General features: G+C 37.1%; 1 protein-coding gene across 5 annotated transcripts in view; it reads left to right on the top strand.

Annotated features, from left to right (window-relative positions):
• Positions 1 to 2169: 2169 nt before the first annotated feature.
• LOC143722199 (vascular cell adhesion protein 1-like) overlaps positions 2170 to 23111 on the top strand; it is a 50273-nt gene continuing 29331 nt past the window's right edge. Inside the window, exons 1-7 of one of the 5 annotated variants that reach the window (XM_077213473.1) lie at positions 2170 to 2393; positions 4417 to 4683; positions 4784 to 5113; positions 5767 to 6009; positions 10646 to 10954; positions 11071 to 11313; positions 12117 to 13592. In XM_077213473.1, the coding sequence (XP_077069588.1) occupies positions 2300 to 2393; positions 4417 to 4683; positions 4784 to 5113; positions 5767 to 6009; positions 10646 to 10954; positions 11071 to 11313; positions 12117 to 12337 (1707 nt within the window). In that variant the 5' untranslated portion in view covers positions 2170 to 2299 and the 3' untranslated portion in view covers positions 12338 to 13592. Of the gene's footprint in view, positions 2394 to 4416; positions 4684 to 4783; positions 5114 to 5766; positions 6010 to 10645; positions 10955 to 11070; positions 11314 to 12116; positions 13593 to 13881; positions 14191 to 15540; positions 15808 to 15907; positions 16238 to 16432; positions 16667 to 18597; positions 19885 to 23111 lie in introns of those variants that run through there. The other 4 variants (XM_077213477.1, XM_077213474.1, XM_077213475.1 and 1 more) reach the window with 4 other exon arrangements.

Below are 23111 nucleotides of genomic sequence, written 5' to 3'. Positions count from 1 at the left end.
TTTTTGTTTATTTTTACACCGCAACAGGACATCCAAGGTTTCTTTAAGAAGACACACACACACACACACACACACACACACACACACACACACACACACACACACACACACACACACACACACACACACACACACACACACACACACACACACATTCAGTGTTTGTGTTGAGAATAAAGCATGTTAAATGACTAAATAATGCCTAGGTGATGTTTTTTGTTTATTAGAACAAAACTGTGTGGTCCAATCCATGTATAATACAAAATGATTTTCAGGCTCTTGTTCAGCCACATTTAATACCATCTATATTAGGTCACTGAGCATTGCAAAGATTTTTTTAAATCGTGCTTAATATTTTCTAAACACGTATTTATTTCCATTGGAATTTTCTGATTTCCCATGGGCCCCCCCTGACTGGATCTTGGTCCCCCCTGTGCCCCCCCCCCATTTATAAAATCCTGGAATCGCCCCTAATCACCGGTGCAAGGAATTTTGGGATAGGCAAGGCTGCGAAGGATCCTCTCGTTCTATACTACTATACTTCTATGCTCGAGGAACAAAGGACGCATTTGAAGGAACCTTCGAATTGGGACAACCTTCATCGCACCAATGTGACGCAACCGGCCTTCGGATACAGGCTCTGTAGGATGCAGCGTCTAAATTGGGAAGCAGCTTATGTGACTAGTGTTTTGCTAGGAGATGGAACATTTATTCTGTTTTTGAACTATTTACATTGACAGAGCAGAAATAGACTAAATATCTGTAATACATCTAAATATAAGTCACACCACTGAATATATATATATATATATATATATATATATATATATATATATATATATATATGTATATAGCCTAGTTGCCTTTGTTAAGAATTCCTCCTCTCTCGCTATAGTGTGCTATTGCTTAGAAACTGAGAGGAATTCTCTCTTGATATCTGCTATCAATCCTGCGGTTTCAACACATTCCATTCTCTCCCCCCCATAAAGCCCTCCCTGACATCAAATAAATAAACAATGTTATGCTGCAAGTCTCTTCAGAACAGAAGACTCATTAGTATGAGCTTGTTTTCACCCACACATTTTAATCTAAAGAAAAATGTCATATTGACATTATTATCATAAAAATGTTAATGAAAAAAAGATAAAAGATACAGTGCATTTACCTAAATGTGAAGTGCCCCAGTCCACTGAGAAGACAGGGATCTCTGTTCTTCAGCGAGAACCCGATACCCCAAACTCTCGCACAATCTCAGATTCTTTAGTGCTTCCTGACTTCTTATCAAGATCCAAACGAGTTTTTTTTCCCTTTCCGGATGCTTTTGGGCCACAATTTAAATTTTTTTTATCATATACCCATTGAAATGAACCAGAACTTATGGAAACCTGTTTGTTAGTTCTTGTGTGCTTTCATTTTTTTATTTAGATAAATCAAAACAGGTGGCTAATGGATCAACAAACAATGCAGCAACCGTATGTCTGGCCAACACTGATTTAAAGAACATGTATGCGCAAACATATTATCTAAATCTCAACATTTATTAACACTTGAACAATATTGCCAGCTCAGTATTGTCATTAAATGGATCTCTCTTCCCAGTTTCCTTTCAAATTCCTAATAAACAGGGAGACCATGGGTAGTTATCATGCTTTTTTACTCCAATAAGTAATTTTCAGGGATTTTTTTTCTTTCTTGAAAGTCATTTTCTATAGGCAAGGTATTGGTGGGACATGTTGTCACATCATGAGCTGAATGCATGTCAGTGTGTTTTTGTTCATTTGTTTACCAGAGAGCTTTTACAATAATATTATTTGGGAATTTAAAATGCAGGATAAAATTAACAAATATTATCCTAATTTAATAGAGTTCTGTACTTCTTGTAGGATGCCAACATACTGAAACAAGTAGGCTACTTAAGCGACTATAGCCACTTCTCAAAAAATAAAGACTGCATGGGAACTCGGTAAATTCCGGTCATGGTGAATGTGTGTGTGTGTGTGTGTGTGTGTGTGTGTGTGTGTGTGTGTTTACACTGCAGTAGGCTACAAAGTAGAAGTGAAATGTGAAGGAGATATAGATAAGTTGTACTCAGCTGTAAATTAGTAAGAAACTATTCCCTTAATAGCACGGGGCATTCCAGTAATCTTCCCACATCAGTCACAGGAGAAGGGCAGTTCTGTTCCGCTGAACACGTGGTCAGTTACTCTCATTTTTAGGCACCCACTGAGCTTAGAGTAACGCAGATCTGCACAGGGACAGAACTGAACTGCCCGGGACTAAAGTTTAACATTGTTTTAAAATGAAGAAAGGGTCGTTTTTTCTCGCCACATCTTTTCGGATTTTCTATATGCGGCTAATCGGATTTTGTTTTCTGTACTTCTCACTAGTTGCAGGTAAGTGTAATTGTTTTCGGGAATAACTGTGGCGCTTATTAGTTTGGATGTTTTGTTGGCTGTCACCGGCAGACAACGCTGATCTAACCACCGACTGATACAACAGCAACACGACACCGGTCATCACAGTCCACACTCACGCGCATCAGACCATACGAATAACAAACTCTAAATTGAGAATTAGCCTAATTATTCTTTTGGTACAAATCATTGTTTGATTTGCGAACAGAATCCTCTGCTGTCTGGTCGCTCCCGGTTTGATCCGGACTCGCGCTAACGGCAAATCCCTTTCACTGTCCAGCCGGGTTAGGCCTATTATTTCGGCAAATTAGTTTAGGCGGATTCAAACAATGATTATTGTTCATGAGTCCAACATCCAGCCACGCAAGAAAACATGAAATCTTCCCGAGGGAATAATAAACTGATGTGATTTGCTGCCAAAGAAACATTTCTGATTAGGCCATTATGAATGTTTTGTGTTTGTTTTGTTTTGTTTTTAAGTCAGGATTCTTTGATGAATAGAAGGTTCAAACTAGATTTTTCCGGGGACAAAAGCATTTGTAACATTATAAATGTCTTTACTGTCACTTTTGATTAGCCTATTTTAATGCGTCCTTGCTGAATAAAAGTAGGCTATTACTTTCTTTAAAATGAAGTGTAGCCTATAGCTAATGTTACAAACACTTTCTATTTCAGATGAATGGTATTATTTTGAACTATATGGTTTGTTTAATGTGACTTTTTTGTGTGACCTTAAAATTCGTTTCAGAATTAAATTGTAGCCTACATAAGCAAAACAAATGTGTCTGAGAACCTTTTAAATACATACGAACCCTGAAATGACATATTAGCTAGCCTACTGTGTGATACAGTTTCTACAAATATTTTGAGTGTCCCTTATTTTCCTGTAAAGAACCACGATTGTGCCGCATTTTTCTTTTCTTAAGTTGGCAACCCCATAGGTTCAACCCAAGTGCTTTAGCCTATACTGCAATATTCATTGACAAATGCCTCAGAGACTGCCATTGTATTTTCATGTAGGCCTTAATTCATCTTAATAAATTGTATTAGGCTACCATATATAGGCTAGCCTACGATTAAACTGTTAACACATCCAGTCCAGTAACTTGCACTGTTCCGTATTGTGAGTGAACGAATTAACAATAAAGACTTTCAGGCATTCAGCTTTTTCAAAATAACTTTTTTTAGTCTATTTACATCAGTCAAACGCGTATATCGTCAGGTGAAAACGAGAGCTTGGTGTTTGGAGCTTGTCTGTTTGAAGCTTTGAACCTTTAAAGACTTGTAAAAGAAAAAAAATCATATGCATTTAAAACCTGACCAAGCCTACTTTTTTTGGCTTTACACCCCAAGTAAAAGTCGTTGGATTCATCTGAATTTGGCACCGGCTCGTCATCATATGTAAGCCTACCAGATGAGGGCGTAATAACGGTTTTATAAAAAAGTTTTCTTTAGAAAAAGTTCTCTTTTTGTCCAGCTGATGAACGATATAAAAAAAATATCACAGCCAATCAGAATCCATCCTGCTGTAACGAGCGCGAGCATTTAAAGCGACAGACAAGCACGCGCTTAGAATAAACACTGCTGGTGTGGACTGTGGACGCTAATAAAGTTATCTTTATTGTTATCGTTCTTGGTGTGAACGGGCCTTTAATACTTCATTTACTGAATGCTTGTGTAATAAACAATATGTACTCTCAGTGGATTTGTTTGTACAAAATATTCTTACAGTGTGACTGAATAGGCCTACTAGACAATTGACTTTTCCAGATTTTGGAATTTTAGCACTGTGCATAGATGAATAAATAATTATTAGGTGATTAAAAAAAAGGTACTTTGTGATTTTGTGCAGTTTGTCTAGTCAATTGAAAAAATCCTGCATTTTTGCTGTTCTGTGGGCAGGTTACTGTGCTTTTGATTCACCACCTGCTTGTTACAACAGTGTTTAAACAAGTGTTTAAAATACTGAAAATCACAGCCTTCTCTACAATGTGTTTAACAGGTACACATGCTGATGATGAATGTCCTCTTCAGCTCAACTCACAGAGAGTTGTTGTGGAGTATGGCGGTAGTGTCTTGGTCAACTGCAGCACTTCTGTTCCGCATACAGGAATGGGATGGGAAGCCAGTGAGGGAGCAGTGCCCATGATCAATCACAGTCTGATCACATGGAGAGTGTCAGAACTGAGAGAATGGGACATAGAGCCATACTGCTACATAAACTATAATAAGACACAGTGTACAGTGACTCTCCCAGTGACTATTTACAGTGAGTTTCTCTGCTATTGATATTTTTATATTTTCATTCTCAGAAATATCTACTATACATTCATGACTGCAGATATCAGTGTGTAAATCTTCCTCCACAGAGACTCCAGACAGTGTGTCCATCAGCACTGTGAATCACAACGGACCAATGATGGAGGGAAACCAGTATGAGCTCCAGTGTGACGTTCTCAATGTGGCTCCTGTTCAGAATCTCACTGTCAACTGGTACAAAGGACAGACTCTGGTGAATCAAACCTTCTTCACTGACACCATCATAACTCCAGTCAGTAAAACATCTAAACTCCAGATCCGTCCAGACAGAGCTGATGATGGAGCTCAGTACTGGTGTGAAGCAAAGCTGGAACTGGGAGAAGAAGGACCTCGACCTCCTCCTAATGTCACATCAGAACATCTCAACATTACTGTATATTGTAAGTAAGATCCATCAGTTTCTATTGTTCATCTTTTAAGAACATCTGTTGTAAAGTCCAAATCAAGCAGACTTTTAGTGGTTGTAGCACGTACCATGTGACACAGTGTCAAGTTATGTGATGATAGGGATCGGATGCAGTATGTAACTTTTTCTTGTCAAATTTCTAGATTTGAGTAGTTTTGTTGAAAGCTACAAGACTAAAATTAATATGGATTAAAGTCGTCATGAAATCAAAATGTACCCCATTTACTTTTTCAGCGCACATTACTAGTCTTGTGGTGAACAAATAATCCGTGCAAATTAATACACAGAAAAAAAAATTGTTTGTCGTGGTAATCTTTAATCAAATTCTGAACATTTGCTTCGGCTCTGGAATGGTGTTCCTTCTCTGATTTTGAAGGCTTGGCTTGAATATCCTTTAACCACTCTCCTCCAACCATCAGTTTTCAATGAGCGAGGGATGGAGAGGAGGTGCGCTATAGTAAAACCCCACACTCTATTCAATATTCCGTTTCACTTGGAAACACATTACCACACTGAAGAAAAGTCGTTTGCGACTTCCGGTTCACAGGGACTTTAACATAAGACACGTATCATGTATATGTAGAAGAAACACGTCTTAAACTGTTTTTCTTCCACTCCTTCCTGCAGTTAAACCGATCATCAATGAGACCAAACTGCCCTCCATAGTGCCTGCGTTTCGAGGATATCCATTGGAGATTGTTTGTGAAGCCGAGGGAAACCCAAAACCAACAATCAGCTGGAATCTCAGCACAACTGATATAGTTTATGGAGAAAATCTTACTATAAACGATTCAACACCTGAGGATCTGCACTGCATTGCAAACAATTCTGTTGGCAGCACCACCAGACGTGTAAAAGTGTCAATACAAGGTAACTATGTATTTTTGTATAATTTTCAATTCTAAGTGACTTAGTTTAATTGCAAATTTCAGTTTGCTTTAGTACTACACTACAGAAAGGAACTGTGGTTGTTTTTTAAAATAATTTTTTTGGTATTTGTTTGTCTGATATTAAACATAATATTTATTTAGTTGTATTAAATGTGCAAATTATTGACAGTAAAAAAACAACAACACAATTTAGTAGTCTAAATGATGTTGTCAGGATATATTTTATGCAAGGTCGTTTGAAGTTTCTCTGTTAAAAATCACACAGATGCATGTGATTGATTATTTTAGTCTTTTACCTTTGATTAATGCAAATTTCGTTCATCCTTCTTAAACAATTTACACACAGCTTTCAGATTTTAGCATGGCTTCTCTTGTGGTTAATGTTTTGGCCTTTCACAAAGTATTTGCTCTTTTGTTAGAAGCTGTTTGGTTTGTTGTTCTTGTAACGCTCTGCTTGCAGTCAGAATGTCAGAGTATGTGTTATAGGAACGCACTTTAAGTAACGTGGCTTATGGATCGGTTCACTATAGTTGCCTTGCGTGGATTTTTATTTAGATTAGCTGCTGACTTTTGATTTGTTGGAGGCTTTATGCAGGCTTGATACCTATCCGCAGTTTTGCTTGCTTGGATTTAATTCCCTAAATTGCTGATTTACTCATATTTGTTTCTTTTGACACAGAGAATTATGTGCCCATAATTGTAGGCATTATTGTTGCAGTATAGTGCTGGTCTTCTCAGTGATCCTCATCTACATCTACTACACCTAAACAAGATGGGCCATTATAATTTGGAAAGCCCAGAGCACACAAATGGACTCTTAGCACAGTCCCCTGCATGAAGGAACTCTGTATATATATCAATATCTCTGCTTTTGTCACGACTCAATCTGCTGTCAGATCAGTCGGAGCAGACGGTCACGATCGGTGTTCTGCTCACTTCACCCTGCCAATCACATCCTCACATTGTTGTCCAAGGATGTTGATTAATTAAAAACGTTTGAGTAGAATCCTGCTTAAGGTTGTGCCTATATGGTGTCTTAACAACCACTGGATTACATAAGTAGGTACTCGTCACTGCCCTGAAGCGCGAAAATCAGCCTTAAAGCCTGTTTCGAGGCGACGCAGACCGTAAGGGCTGTGATTGGTCAGATGCACCGCGATGCAACTCAACCTGACGCAGAACCATTAAAACGGCCAAGACGCCGTAGGAGTGGCGACGTAGCTACGCCGTGGAGTTGACGCAGAAGTATAATGAGGCCTTAATTTCAACCGCCCTTTGAGGTCATTGTGTTGTCTCATTCTTAATCCAGCAAGGATATATGTATTGCGTTTAATTTACCTCAGCTTAATGAGATACGTAATTATTCAAACCCAACATACAACTTCATTTTCTAATGTGACTAATGTGGCCGCTCGCATTTTTTTTTGGTTTTCCATATGATTTTTCTGCTATTTAGTCTCATTCGTTTCTTTGCACCTGTGGATTTGTGGATGTTTATTGGACTGATTCTGGAATCCGGTTACCGACCATTATCGGCCGGCTTTCGACTATGCTCCCCTGTCTGCCATGCAATGTTACAGAACCCGGTTTTGTTTATTAAATGTTCTAATTTTGCTTTTTATGTTTTATTTATTATACGTAAAGAACTTGGAGTTTTCTTTTATTAATTCACAGATTTATGACTTTTGGAAGTGCAGTTTGATTACCATATAGTTGATTAACGGAACCTTCTGTAAATTTTAACTCTTCAAAGTGTACACTTGTAGGTGTTGATTATAATTAGTCTAATTAATTTACTGAAAGCCCCATAAATAATAAGGATACACCATATTTAAAAAGTATATAATTATTTAACATCTGACTAATTAAAAATTAACCTCAAAACAAATGGTTAATGAGGGATTATCTATCCAGAATAAAAAATAAATTGTCTGAACGTCGTCTCTGAGTTGCTGAATGTCGCGCAATAAAGTTGCTACAGAGCTGTCGCGTTACAATGTTGCGATCACGTAGACAGCGACGTTTCCATAGCAGAAATGCAACGTGCCACTGACGTTGCCACAACGTAAATGTGTTTGCTGGGTGCGTCCATCATGCTGTGGCTCACTCACGATTCATGACCAATGCCTGAGAAGATCTATCATCACTTATTATGACTCATAAGAGATATCAAACAGCATACAAAGCTGTGTTTTTATACAGACCAACCCTCGTCTGAGCTCGAGGATATGTTGACAATCGAGGGAAATGGGGAGAAGTAAAGAGTTGTGGCTTTTCAACTGTGGTCTTTAATGTTCAAAACGTTACATTGCCTTTTTTAATAGATGAATGTGCTCTCTTTTTCAAAAAAAACAAAAAAAAAACGATTTGAAGTGACGATGCAAATGAATAAAGTTGCAATACGTGCGCTTTAGAGAGATGTGTGGGGGAGGGTTAACATTAACTAAAGCAGGCAGCTATGCGAGGGCAGACTGGGCAGTGGTTTCCTGCGATAAATGAGGGGTCCGAGTCCGTGTGTTGTGTTATCGCCTGAACAATAAAATACTGTTAGCTGGTTAAAAACCGTGTCGATACAGCGCAAACACTGCTAGAATGACGGCGCGGAGCGATCGGATACTCTTCACGTGTCTAATTTTGGATATGCTGTCGAGGTGGTATGCGTTGGATGGTAGGACATTTATATGACGACTCTTGTATCTATCCAATCCTGACGGGGAAAATAAGTAAATATAGACTATTTATTCAGAACAGTTTTCGGTGTTAAACTTGATAAAGCTGTCTTAAATACGTCAATGGTGATAAAATAGTCGCTTCTGATAAGACTTTTGTGTAGCACTGTTTAAATAGCGATAGAACGTTGTCAAACGAGATAAATACAATGGTTTTGTTATCATTGTGTAAGTAACAGCCAACCATAAAAGTAGTCAATTAGCAATTGCAGTTAGTCTTTCAGTATAGGCTATGTAACAAGTCTTGTATGGTAGAAAAGGGAAAGGGCTCCTGAAGTTATTCACCAGGAAACATCACAGTTTTTGTTTTAGGGTGGTTTCTTTAGTCTTTCAAATGTTAACTTGATTTCCCATGTTAGTTTTGACTTGCAAAAGTATCACCCAACTTGCTGATGATAGTCTTGCTTCAGCAACAACTTGCATACAACGGAGTTTGGATTGCTGGTTAAAAAAAAATCTTAAACCTAAACTGGTTTACTGCGATTAGATGGTTTCCCATGTGTGGCTAGTTTAGAGGGGTTTGGGTCTGTACATCTAAACACTAGCTTAGCCAGGCTGCCCAGTGTAAACCAAGACCTGTAAATGCTTTTTTTAACGCATTTTAAGCAGGGATATATAGAAAACGTCTCCATGAAGTCCAGAACATCACACTGGAAATACCACACTGCTCACAATACAGAATCGGAAGTTAACCATTTCACAGAATGGAAGCAATGGCTAGTGTGTTGGAAAATACATCTTAAAGGCACACTATGCAGGAATTCCGTTTTTGTCAAACAGCGACGCCTAGAGTCGCTGTAGAGTACTTGTATTTAACAAGTTACTGTCAGAGTCTCTGCACTTTATAATAATAAAGTAGCCTACCGCGTTTGATGGCTTATAACGTTTTTACATGATTGCAGCTAAATTACAAGTAGCCTAAATAGCCTATAGCCTACTGTATAATTTCATTTGTGTTTTTGAGTGTTATGTAAACATTACAAAATGCCAGATGACATCAATAAAGAATATACATGTAAGTTATGTCGCATTATTTCGTGACAATGTTTGTTATGATGTCGTTAGACATGATTATTGCAATGTATCATAATAGTTTGCAAATTGCGCTCATTTACAATATTTACAACGTGTAGGCTTATTTGTGTCCTGATAATTATGTGAGATATTGACAACTGTTCTCATGATAATCGCAGGAATCAACTTTAACAGTGAAAGCCTGACCGAGTGGGACTCTTGTCCGGTTCCTCACGCAGTCAGATTCTCTTTTCCTTTTCGTAGTCTCTTCCGACCGTGTTTTCTTTGCTTTTTCCATCATCGAGTATCACGTCTCAAATTATCAAGTGCAAGTGTCTTCGTGCTTCTTTTGTTGTTGTTGATGTGTGTGACGTCGTTGCCGTAAAGCATGTTGTGATTCTTCAAGATTTGTCGTGGGGCGCTCCTCTCAAACTTGCATTGCTGGTTTTTCCAGCGCCGTCCCCCCCAAGCTTTACTACCAGGATGATTACTTACTAGATTAGCTTTACTACCAGGACGCCCTACTATGAGTTTGTTTAGCACAGAAATTACTTTGAAGCTGTTATATAAAGGTACAATTCTTGCATAGTGTGCCTTTAAGATGGTGACTGTGCTTTGAAGCATGGCTGATGGTCATTATTGGTCAAAGAGCAATAGTTGCAACATAGTAACTACATACAAAGTAGCTACCTTGTGTCTTAACAGCACTCAGCTGAAGCAGGGACATGTTTTTTAAAACGCATTTCTGCAATGTTTTTTTTTTTTTCAATAAATGGAAAACAATTTTTTTGCACCTTTTTTTTAAAGTATGTGGGATGCAGTTGTGTGATGCATTTTAGTTACTCTATTATTATTGCTTAATGTGTCTTCCAGATATTTCACTCAGCACTGGGAATCACACCGGACCAATGACAATGGGCAAGGAGTATGAGCTCCAGTGTGACGTTCGCACTGTGGCTAAGAGTGTTGTTGTGAGATTCTACAGAAGACAGCAAATAGTGAATGAAACAATCTTCAATGACACCTTCAATACTTCAGACAGAAATACATCTAAACTTCAGATCCATCCAAAAAAAACTGATGATGGAGCTCTGTACTGGTGTGAAGCAGAGCTGGAACTGGGAGAAGGACATCAACCTCCTCCTAAAGTCACATCAGATCCTCTCAACATTACTGTATATTGTAAGTATAATTATTTGTCCACTTCTCATGTTTTCAAACATTCAAGTTTATTTAGCAGGTATTATATTGGTCTTAATTATTAACATGTGAAACCTGTTTTTTGTTCCTTCCTGCAGATAAGCCGATCATCAATGAGACCAAACTGCTTTCTAAAGTGCCTGTGTTTCGAGGCTATGAAATGGTGATTGTTTGTGAAGCCGAGGGAAAACCAACACCAACAATCAGTTGGAATCTCAGTGCAACTAATATAGTTTTAGGTGAAACTCTTAATATAACAGAATTAACACCTAAAGATCTGCACTGCATTGCAAGTAATTCTGTTGGCAGCACCATCAGACGTGTAAAAGTGGTTTTAAAAGGTAACTATGCAAGTTTGTGTATTTTTTGGTGTACATTTCCAACAGCTGCGTCCGCTTTCTTGCAGTATTACTTCAAAATATGGGAATATTGGGAACTAAAGAAGAATCAGGCCAAACACTTTTTAAAAATAACGTTTATGATGTTCAGTTCACACTAGGTAAAATATGACATTATAGTAGCAAATCATAATGAAATAAAATGAACCAAATTGTAAGATATATATTTTTTTAAATTATGTGAATTAGCATGCATTTAAATAATTTGATTCAACAGATGTTATTATACCAAAGCAAAGGCAATGGAAATTTACCGTTTCACAATGCTAGAAACCTTGAGAAAGAGGCATTCCCTTTTATCTCTAACTCATGAAGACCAAATGGGTAAAAATACAGAGATAAAGATACAACTTAAATGAAGTACAGCACAGATGCATGCTTACGTTTTTAAGGCACACAGACTCATAGGCTGCTATGAAAAACTCAGTTTTGATCCTTTATACAGCTTCACTTGTAGTTTTACTGTTAGAGGGTGATAAACAAACATGGTTTAAATGTTATACATCATTTTGTGTGCTTTATTTGCCATATCAGAAGCAAACAAGCAAATGAAAAGGCTGATTATAAGTAAAGTACCAGATATCTGGAACTTTACTTATAATCAGCCTTTTCATTTTGCTTGTTTGTTTCTGATATGGCAAATATTGTTTTCCTCAGGTCACTTTGATATTCAACACTTGCAACTGTGTTATTCGTTTGCTTGGATTGTGACTGATTTTTGATGTGCTTTATTTCTCTTGACACAGAGGATTACCTGCCCTTAATAGCTGGACTAGTTGCCATCATAGTGGCGTTCATCTCTGTCATCTTCATCTTCATCTACTCTATATACTACAAAAAAGCCAAGATGGGCCGTTATAACCTGAAGGATGCCAAGCTTAGTCCACAAAATGGAGACATAGCACAGAATGGCAAAGACAATAGTATACCTATGAAGAAACTCTCTCAGTCCAATAGCCTTGCTTAGGTTATGAATTCCTGGGTTTCAAGCATCTGCCGAGCCCCACTGTCCACATTGGGCAAGGTTTTGTTTTTTACACTGGAAGTCTCTAGGCCTCTGTTCTGGGCCTAGTCTCTTCATGGCTTCATTATATTTATTTTATGGAGCATTGGTGCATTCGCTTCTCTCTTAGATCCAGTGTTCTTCAACTGCTAATTGCATCACGAAATAAACTTTTCAGTTTCCCGCAATCTGCTGTTTAAATGCCCAACGGAAAATATCTGACAGAACAAATGTTGAGGTGATGACAAAGACATGCTGAATGAATTTTAAGTTAAAGGACCTGATGCCTGCATTGGACGTTTTCAGGATCTTAATGATTCTCTACGATATTCTTCGACTACAAAGGGATATTACTTGGTTGATTAATATTTGCTTTGCACACTCGTTTAAGGGAATAACACACTTTTAAGCTCTTGTTAGATTCTGTAACAAGACTTTTCTTTTGTATATGTCCCAGCCACGTTGATCAGATTATGTTTTGTCAAATGCTATACATTGAGAAAGACACCATTGCTGAGTATTTTACTCTGTTATTGCTTTAAAGTTTCAGTTCATTTTTCAGAAATCCGCACTTTAGAAGTGGTTGACTGTGAAGAAGTGAAAGTTTTGGTATGAGGTCTCTGTCTCATGTTGAACCTGTGGGAAAGTATCTTGATGCATTTCTGAAAATTCACTCAGGCCTCATAGTCTGTGAAAAACAACAACAAAGCTGGACATAAAATAAGTGTGCCAGTTTTATGGCTCAATCTGTTTAATGATGTTAAAAGCACAGTTAACTAAAAAAAATGACAAGTCTGTCATCATTACCTCACCCTCATCATGTCTAAATCTGTATGTTGTGTTGTGTTTTTTGTTGTTGTTTCAGAGCATAAAAGTAGAAATGTATTAACAATTTATTTTTGCAGCCTTTTAACTGTGGTTGTATGGAAAAAAACTGTAAAGATCTTTCGAAGTTTCACGTTTTGTGTTCCACAAAACATTGGAATGACATGAGGGCAAAGTAAATGATGACAGATTTTTCATTGTTGTTTGAACTGTGTTTCACGTCGAATGTAATCTCCACCTGTATGGGATTTCAATGATATTAATGGAATTTACAGTCTGTCCTTATAAGCACATGCCATATGTGATTTGAATTTGTACATGCATTTGTTGAGATCATTTTAAGAAAACATAATTTGTTTTAAAAAATCTAAAATAAAAATATTTGTGCTTTTTACTCATCTTGCTAAATAATTGAACATCTTATTTTGTACCTCAGATGTCTGCTCTATTTGGCCGTTTCTGATTGTTTGCTCCTTATTATTTACAGATTTATTTCATTGTGGCCAACTATGACATTTGATGAGACATGAAATGTGTAAGATGAAGAAAACAAACCAATCACTATAATTAGTTTCTGCTGTTATAAATCCTAACAATATATAACTTATATAAAATACATTAAAACAACTTTAATAAGAGGTGAAAGTAATCTACACGAGAACCGCGCATGAGATTATCTCGCCCTAGCTAGTAGCTACTGTGTTTGAGTGAGGATCCTCCCATGTGAACTGCGTGAATGGTTTCATTTCTATAGTAGCTTTGGAAAAACATATCCAGTTAGGATCTGGGTGGGGTTTGTGGAGCTTTGCTTGAGGAACAACTGGACAGTCACTCATCTGATTACAGACTCGCGCGACGTATTTACTTATTCACCAGCATTTTAACCGCGCGTTTTGTCCGGTCGACGCTTTCCTTTAACACTTTTAATATGCTGCCATATTTCTTTGGACTTATGTATCTCTTTGCGGTTTTACTGTTTGTGACTATCACAGGTATGTATTGACTTAGTTCCCTTTTCATTCTACCGATACATGAAGCGAAAACTTGAATTGGCTGGTAGGCTATAGCCTACGAGTTTAAATGTCATTTAAAATATTACTTGTTTCCGAACGTTGACCTATATTTTCTCTGTGTTTTGTTAATATGTTTGAGTTTGAAAGCTAATTCATTATTCGCTATTGCCCATAGGCTGCAAGCGCTCAATGGTACAGTATAGGCTATAGCCTACTGTACCAGTGAGCGCTTGTAATGTGATATACTGTAGATATGACTTGTGCTTGAGTACACAGTATTTTTAGTGCTGGCAAACTCTTCAGCATGTAATCTTTGGATTTGTATAGATACGACCTTTAAAAAGTAATACAGTCATGATGAGTTATGACAGTGCAAGCCTTTTTATAATGCTGATATTTCTACAAATATCCACTTTTTGTGTATGGACAAGCAGCAAAATACAATATGAAGCAATAAAAAAATAAACACTTGTCCTTGAAGAGTTCAGATACTGTTACTGATAATTATGTCATTATGACATTTTTTATAAGAATTATATATAATATTAATAAGGGTGAGTTGTGAGGGTAATTTTCCAAAATTAAAATTCTGTCATTAATTACTCACCCTTATGTCGTTCCAAACCTGCAATACTTTTGTTCATCTTGAAAACACGAATGAAGATCTTTTTGATTAAATCTGAGAGCTTTCTGTCCCTCCGTTGACAGCCTACGCAACTACCACTTTCAAGCCCTAGAAAGATTGTAAAGACATCATTAAAGTAGTCCATATGACTCAACCGGTTTAACCTCAATTTTATGAAGCGACGCAAGTGCTTTTTTTGTGTAAAAAAAAAAAAACTCCAACGCACAACTTCTAAAATATAAATAAAATGTTTATTTCCTGCAACAACTCGTGCTTAATTACTAAAAGAGGGCTGAGACAGGACAATATGCATATTAATGGCGAAAAAATAATCAGGTAAAATAAAAACTGCTTTCTTTGACTATTTTAAGTAAAATGCTTTAGCACAGTAAAAGACGGTTGCCCGACTGCCTGCTTGTCATTGTAAATGGCTTACAAATATGTTAATGACGAACATGCTTTTGTGGAATACCCCTGCAGTGTCAGTGAAGTTCATTAGTTTAATGGCAATATGAAGATAATAGATGAGCGTCTTTGTGTAGTCATAAACTGTTAAAGACTGATGGTCTTTTACAAGACCAGATCCTGACCAAGGATCTAGAACAATACTTTTTCTTAACATGTGATATTTGCTGTCATTATTAGTCTATCAAGTAAACAATACCTGTATGCTATTATTCTGAATTCTTCAATGTGTTTAACAGGTACACATGCTGATGATGAATGTCCAGTTCAGCTCAACCCACAGAGAGTTATTGTGAAGTACGGCGGTCCTGTTTCAGCCGACTGCAAAACTTATGTCCCACATACAGGAATGGGATGGGAAGCCAGTGAGGGAGCAGTGCCCATGAGCAAAGACAGTCTGATCACATGGAGAGTGTCAGAACTGAGAGAATGGGACATAAAGCCATTCTGCTACATAAACTATAATAAGACACAGTGTGAAGTGACTCTCCCAGTGACTATTTACAGTGAGTTTCTCTGCTATTGATATTTTTATATTTTCATTCTCAGAAATATCTACTATACATTCATGACTGCAGATATCAGTGTGTAAATCTTCCTCCACAGAGACTCCAGACAGTGTGTCCATCAGCACTGTGAATCACAACGGACCAATGATGGAGAGAAACCAGTATGAGCTCCAGTGTGACGTTCTCAATGTGGCTCCTGTTCAGAATCTCACTGTCAACTGGTACAAAGGACAGACTCTGGTGAATCAAACCTTCTTCACTGACACCATCATAACTCCAGTCAGTAAAACATCTAAACTCCAGATCCGTCCAGACAGAGCTGATGATGGAGCTCAGTACTGGTGTGAAGCAAAGCTGGAACTGGGAGAAGAAGGACCTCGACCTCCTCCTAATGTCACATCAGAACATCTCAATGTTGAAGTTTACTGTAGGTTTAAGTATTGCTAAGCTTGTAATTTGATTTAGTTTAATTAAGTTAATATTTTCTGAAGGGCCTACTAGTGTGAAGGATTTTTATATTATGAAGTGAATTAACATAGATACAAGGATTTTACTGATCTATTAATAAGAGCTGCTCATCATGGTGTTGTTATGCTGAGAAATGTTCCTCTGTCCTCCTCAGATAAACCAAAACACTCCAGTTCAACAGAGACCATCAGTAAAACCAGTGAGATCTCACTAAACTGTACAGTGAAGGCAAACCCGGCTCCTACATACTCATGGAGCTCAAAACATCTGAAAGAGACGATCGACTCCCCAGTGCTTCTGTCCTCCACACTCAGTTCAGGAAACTACACGTGCACCGCCACAAACTCTCAGGGAAAAGACAGCAAAGTGTTCATCCTCACATCTACAGGTCAGTTCTGAATAAACACTAATTTGCCTCTCAGTTTAAAGTTACAGTTACTGATTTCTGCATTCTTACTGTTCAATAAAGCACTGCAGTGATGATGTATTTTTGTAGGGCAACTCGAAAGTTAGCATGACGTTCCCTCAATAAAAACGTAACCGGATTTTTCCATTGGCATTAGAGAAAGAATGTTCTGTGAGGAACAAAATAGGATTCTTACATGCCTTATTCATCATGGTGATCTTGACAAATTAACACAATTTCATGAATTTTGAAGCCTAAAAATACAATGACCAGAAGTAAAAAGCAAATATCTTTAAAAAAATCACAAGGGGGTATAACTGATATAGAAAGAAAATGTGAAATAATAGGTAACGCTTCCTTTTACAGTCCTGTTCCCCATGTACATACTATGTACTTATTATAGTAATTACAATAACTGGGTAATAACTAGGTACTAACCCTGAACCTACCCCTAAACCTAACCTTAACCCATGTAGTTACCTTATATTACCCAGTACTTTCTTAGGTAAGTACACTGTAAGTACACGCAAGTTAACGCACTGTAAAATTAAGCACTATTACCCAGTACTTTCTTTGGTAAGTACACTGTAAGTACACGTAAGTTAACTTACTGTAAAAGGAAGCGTTACCAAATAATCTTGAGGTTCTGATAAACAGACCTTATTTCAGGCATTTAACCATTTCAAAAACCCATTGACTTTGGGACGATGGAACCAGAAGTGTTAAAGTGCTAACTCTTTTCCGTGTTTGGCCTGTAAAAATACATCATACAATACTAAAAATAAAGGCTCTTTATGTTTGCATGAAGAACCTTTAACATCCATGGAACCTTTCCATTCCATTCTTTACAGTGGAAAAAGATCTTCAGATTTTTAAAATGTTCTTCACACTGAAAGAAAAATGTTATTATGCTATTTTAAAGGTCCCTAATTTTGTTTTGAGGTCACCTACAAAATATACCTTTATTGTTCTCATAATGTACATTACCCAGAATGTCTGAAACGACTCAATAAAGAATTCAGTCTCTCTAAACCCCGCTTTTCCGAGAGCTTCCCCTGCTCTGATTGGTCAGACGGCCCAGTCTGTTGTTATTGGTCGACTGCTTACAGAGCGCAAAGCGAAATGCCCATTAGCATATCTGAATTTCTTGATATACACATAGAGTCGGTTTAACTTTATCAACTCGAGTCCTCATCCTTTGGAAGTGCAGCAAAGTGTATTTGCTTTGGCAGCACAGAAAACAGCTTCTTCTCGACAAGACATGTCGACAACACGAACCAAACTCTTCCAGACCTCGGCTACAACTACAGTGTTCAGGGTGGGTCAAAGTAGACGCTGTTCGTGGGCAGCCAATGAGGACCATAGCGGACAGTATACAAATTTCAGACGGTTCAGTTCTTTCATTTAGGAGACAATAAAGTCATTTTTCGTGCACTTTGATCTTTGAAACTTTGCAGACCTTTTGCATTCATGAACAGCTTCAGTATATTAGGCACTACATGAAATGTACTATCTGAAAAAGCATAATACATAACAATGTGTATTAACAAATATATCACAATGTGATCTTCAGATACAGCGTAGCCTACATTTTAGCAAGTTGTTTATCTTAAACTCTCAGTATTGATTTGTCCCAAAGTTCATCCTTTATCTGTTTTTTTTTTTTGCATTCTTGAATAAGCTTCACATTTGCATTTAATCATTCATCAGGCTATTTTATCTAACACAAAATGAGGAATAGTGCAACAAAAGTGTCTTGTAGTCTCCTTTACACTGGTGTTGTGTTCCTGCCGAGCCGCTCCAGGACGGCTGCTGGTGTGTGTGTGCTGTAATACCAGCAGTCACGCTTCTTTTGCTGAAACTGTTGATGGATTCGTCTGTTTCTAAAATCATTCATGTCATTTCTCCCACAGGCAGAACCACATTCTGGGCTATTATTTTATCCGGCGTGGCATTGGCTGTAGTGTTAATCATCTCATATGTGATATTCAAATGCAATGCCTCCCCGAATTCTGTCATTTGATGGACTTGCAAGAGATGACCTCAAAACAGGACCCTCTCCTCAGGGAGATTGTGAAAAACTTGATTATTATGGATTATTCTTTAAATAACTGACTTGATTATGCATGGCTTGGGGTGTTGCGGTAAACCAGAAACTGTTACGATACAGCACTTTAAAAAAAAATAAAAAAAATAAAGTTAGATTTATTTTTATGTGTGATAACTGATTATTCCGGTCCATATAGGACATAATTATGACTTAATAATTTTATATAACCACTTATTAAATATAACCACTTTTGTGGAAATCCCATTACTGTACAACACTATGGTTTTTGTCTTTACATAAATTGTCATATTTTAATTATTGTAATAATTTCCTTTGCTATGGTCACATTTTTAGTGTCTATGTGAATTAGGTGCTGAGTATGTACTGTAAAATATTTATAACGCAAGTAGTGGATGTCATATTACATGCCACACATGTAATAATAACAATACTAATAATAATGTTTAATTAGTCTGTTTTTTCACTTTAGTCCTAATTGTAAGACATCACTTACATTTTTATTAATTGACTGTTTTATTCATAGCTAAAGTGAATTTGTTTTCTATACAGGCTTTTTCATCATTTTTCATCAGGCTTGTTACAATAAATGACCAGTATGCCTTTTTTCTATATTTTTTATAAAACATAAGAAGTATTGATAGAACAATATTATCTTGTGGTGCATAAGTGATCCAGACGCTGTTATAAATCATTTAAATATGCTATATTTATTTCAACTAACCCTAACTGTAACCCAACCTTAACTAACTGAGAACTGATCGTTAACTTTATGAACTAAGTTAACTGCTTGCTAGTAATAGAAATATTAACAAGAATCTACTTTTTGGGAATGAAGCAAAGATCAATGAACTAAAAAAATTATGTCAGAAACCAACAACTTCAATCACAAAGATTGCAACAGAAAAAGGATGTTAACTGAACTAAATATCATCAAGTACTAATCAAGGGTGTTTCACATCCTGACTACTTTATCATGTCTAAATGTGTTCAAAAATGTTGTAGGACATATGTTGTTGTAAACATCTATTTTGCTTCTTCTGAATGTATAGCGTTACTTTCCATGTTAGTTTTATTTTTGTGCTTTTGTGGATTTTTTTATGAATACAGAATACAGAAATGTTTTTTGTAATTTGTTGCCTCAAATGTCTTTGTTTGGTGTTTATAATATGCTTTAAGACAAACCACGTGCAAACACAAGTCAACATTATTGCTGAGTATTTTCTCCTTAAAGGGCCCCTTTTGTGCTATTTTAAAGTTTCCTAATGTTGTTTTGGAGTCTCCTACAAAATGTTTACACGCATCAAAGGTAAAAAAACTGTTTAATTTCCCCATAATATACATTTGCACATCATCACATGTTCAATGATTCTCGAGCTACTTGTCAAATGAATCAATCTCTCTAAATTCCTCCTTTCCGCGAGCTACTCTGTTCTGATTGGCCAGACAGCTCAGTCTGTTGTGATTGGCCTACAGTGTACAGCGCGCTGAAAACAGAAACAACCTTAACTCAGCTACTACACAGGCTTCCTGTAAACTAAACACAGTTACGAACAATGACGTTGATTTGACCATATTATTGTAAGTGCGAGTCCGAAGATAAAACACTGTTATTCAACCCGAACCTCCATCGCATGGACGACTTGAGCAGGACGTTTCACAGTGATACACTACTCAGTTAGAGGTACATTATGAGATGTTGCAACTGTAATTCCTCACCATCAGCATTAAAAGTGCATGTTTTTTACTTGTACTAATTTATTTACCGAGTATTTTTCTAATATTTGAATACGTGGAAACTGAATCAATAACAGTACATGTACATTAGCCGAGCTCTAGAGTGAATGATCTGATGTAACATAAACGCTGGTAAAACAAATATTTCCTCAAAGTAGCAAGAACGACAGATAATCTGCATTAATAGACAGTTTTAGGTAATAATGCCCCACAGCTGATCAGCAGAAGTATTTCAGTAAGACAGTAATAATGTGAGTTAACCAGTTAGCAGGAGACCTACACAATATAAAACTTTTACATTTTTTTGAACACCATCTTTCAAGAGTAATTAAGCGGTTTGCGAATCCTGCATTGAACTACGAGATTTGAGAAGCAGTCGTCAGTAAAATAAAGGGAACACAGCAAAAGTTTAGTATTATACTGCTGTGATATCGTGGTAAAGATGAATTTTACCACTGATTCTACACATGCTCATCATTGGGGAGTGAAAAAAGACTAGCTTTACCTTCACATTATTTACAGCGCCCTCTTCTCGACAAGATGCTATCAAGTATCCAAAGGAATTAGCTGCAGGTTTGAGGGGGTTTCAAGTTTCCCTGTTGTCTGCGCGCGCAATAAGTGGGCGGGCAATATACTAATGTTTCGTCTTGAGGTCACGACGAAACGGCTTATGACTCGTTTGAAAAACGATTCATTTAATTGACTCAGAGTCGACTCTTACTTTTGAAAGACGATAACTTTATATACGGTGCACTTTCAGATTTAAACTTTGCAGGATGTTTTCATTCACTTAGAGCTATGTTACACACTACATGAAAGGTCATTTTCAAAAATCCATAATAGGAGGCCTTTAAAATGGCAGTGAACCAAAGACAGTCTAAAAAACACGGTTTGAAATTACTGTTGTTTCTGACGTCACAAACTACCTTCCCAGCAAACACAATTTACGTTGTGGCAACGTCAATGGCAGTTGCATTTCTACTATGGCAACGTCGCGGTCTACGTGATCGGAACATTGTAACTGTACCTCACAATGTAGAATTGTAAGACGCAGGGCTGTAGCCATAGACATCATATAAAGACTAGATGCCCTATTGGCCGCTGTGGCGCAAGAAATGCGGCCGCCATCTTAAACCGGTCATACTCCTATTTGCGTTGCATAGCAGCAGTAGATGCCAGAGCACTGTTCAGCATATCCCTGCTCAAATCGGCGGACCATCACTCGGGGATTACTTTTCACAAGTAAGATTTAACATTAACATCAGTGTTGTGCAAGTTACTTCCAAACTGTAATACATTATATATTACTTGTTACTGTTATTTAAAAGTAATTCATTACCTTACAATATTACTGTCTCAGAATTGTAATGCGTTACATTACTCCTGTATTACTTTTGAGTTAGTTTCACCAAAATAACAATACAGGAGTAGAACTTAACATTCTAAAATAAGGCTGTAAGGATATGCCATATCCTATGAAACCGAAACGCGACACTCAGATCCACGAACCTGCAGAATGGCGACACACCCCTTCCAACTCCCAGCGTTATCCATACCGTCCAGATCCAATGCTACCACATCTTTAAATTACTATTAGTATCAGTGTTGTGCAAGTTACTTCCAAACTGTAATACATTATATATTACTTGTTACTGTTATTTAAAAGTAATTCATTACCTTACAATATTACTGTCTCAGAATTGTAATGCGTTACATTACTCCTGTATTACTTTTGAGTTAGTTTCACCAAAATAACAATACAGGAGTAGAACTTAACATTCTAAAATAAGGCTGTAAGGATATGCCATATCCTATGAAACCGAAACGCGACACTCAGATCCACGAACCTGCAGAATGGCGACACACCCCTTCCAACTCCCAGCGTTATCCATACCGTCCAGATCCAATGCTACCACATCTTTAAATTACTATTAGTATTATCTGAAGTTAACTTAACATTATAAAATACGTAGACCTACACCACAAAACTAGTTGAGGATAAATTATTTAAAATTTGGGAATTCCAGCGTTATGGACATGACATTTGCAGTCAAAACTTGAAATATAAATTCTCAGAAAATGCATTAATACCAAAATATTGAAACGTCTGTTTATCCATAGGCTCCTCCCTGAAAGGAGTCCAGACATTAGAAAAATATCAGTCTACACATGCGTTTTATATTTAATATTATGGAAATAGACAGTCATGCGTGACAAAAAAATCTTTAACTTTTAGGAGGCAACGATTATTTTTTTTATTTTTTTATTCTGTGAATTACACTGCGCAAATCGGATGAAGAAGGGTTGGCTCTCCACAGAACATAAAATATTCATGTTATTTTATTTTCCGTGTTCCCATTTATGAGGAAAAAACAATGTTACAGACGTGACAGTTCTCCGTTACGGACGCGACCGCTCTGAAGCGGCACTAAAAGACTGCTTTAAAACTTTCACAGAGACCTTACACACACAAAGCCTTTCTTTAAAGTGAATTTCGTTTTGTATTAATTGTATCTTAATTTTAACCAATGTTTCGTCAACCAATTGCCTGGATTTAAGCGCGTGAACTGGAGCGCGTCTCATAAATGAACCGAAACTCAGCGTATAAGTAGGCTATAGCCT

The sequence above is a fragment of the Siphateles boraxobius genome, unplaced genomic scaffold (genome assembly GCF_051911475.1).
Source record: "Siphateles boraxobius isolate OS27281-9 unplaced genomic scaffold, OSU_SipBor_1 66, whole genome shotgun sequence".
Taxonomy (NCBI): Eukaryota; Metazoa; Chordata; class Actinopteri; order Cypriniformes; family Leuciscidae; genus Siphateles; species Siphateles boraxobius.
This window is presented reverse-complemented; position numbering and strand designations above follow the sequence as displayed.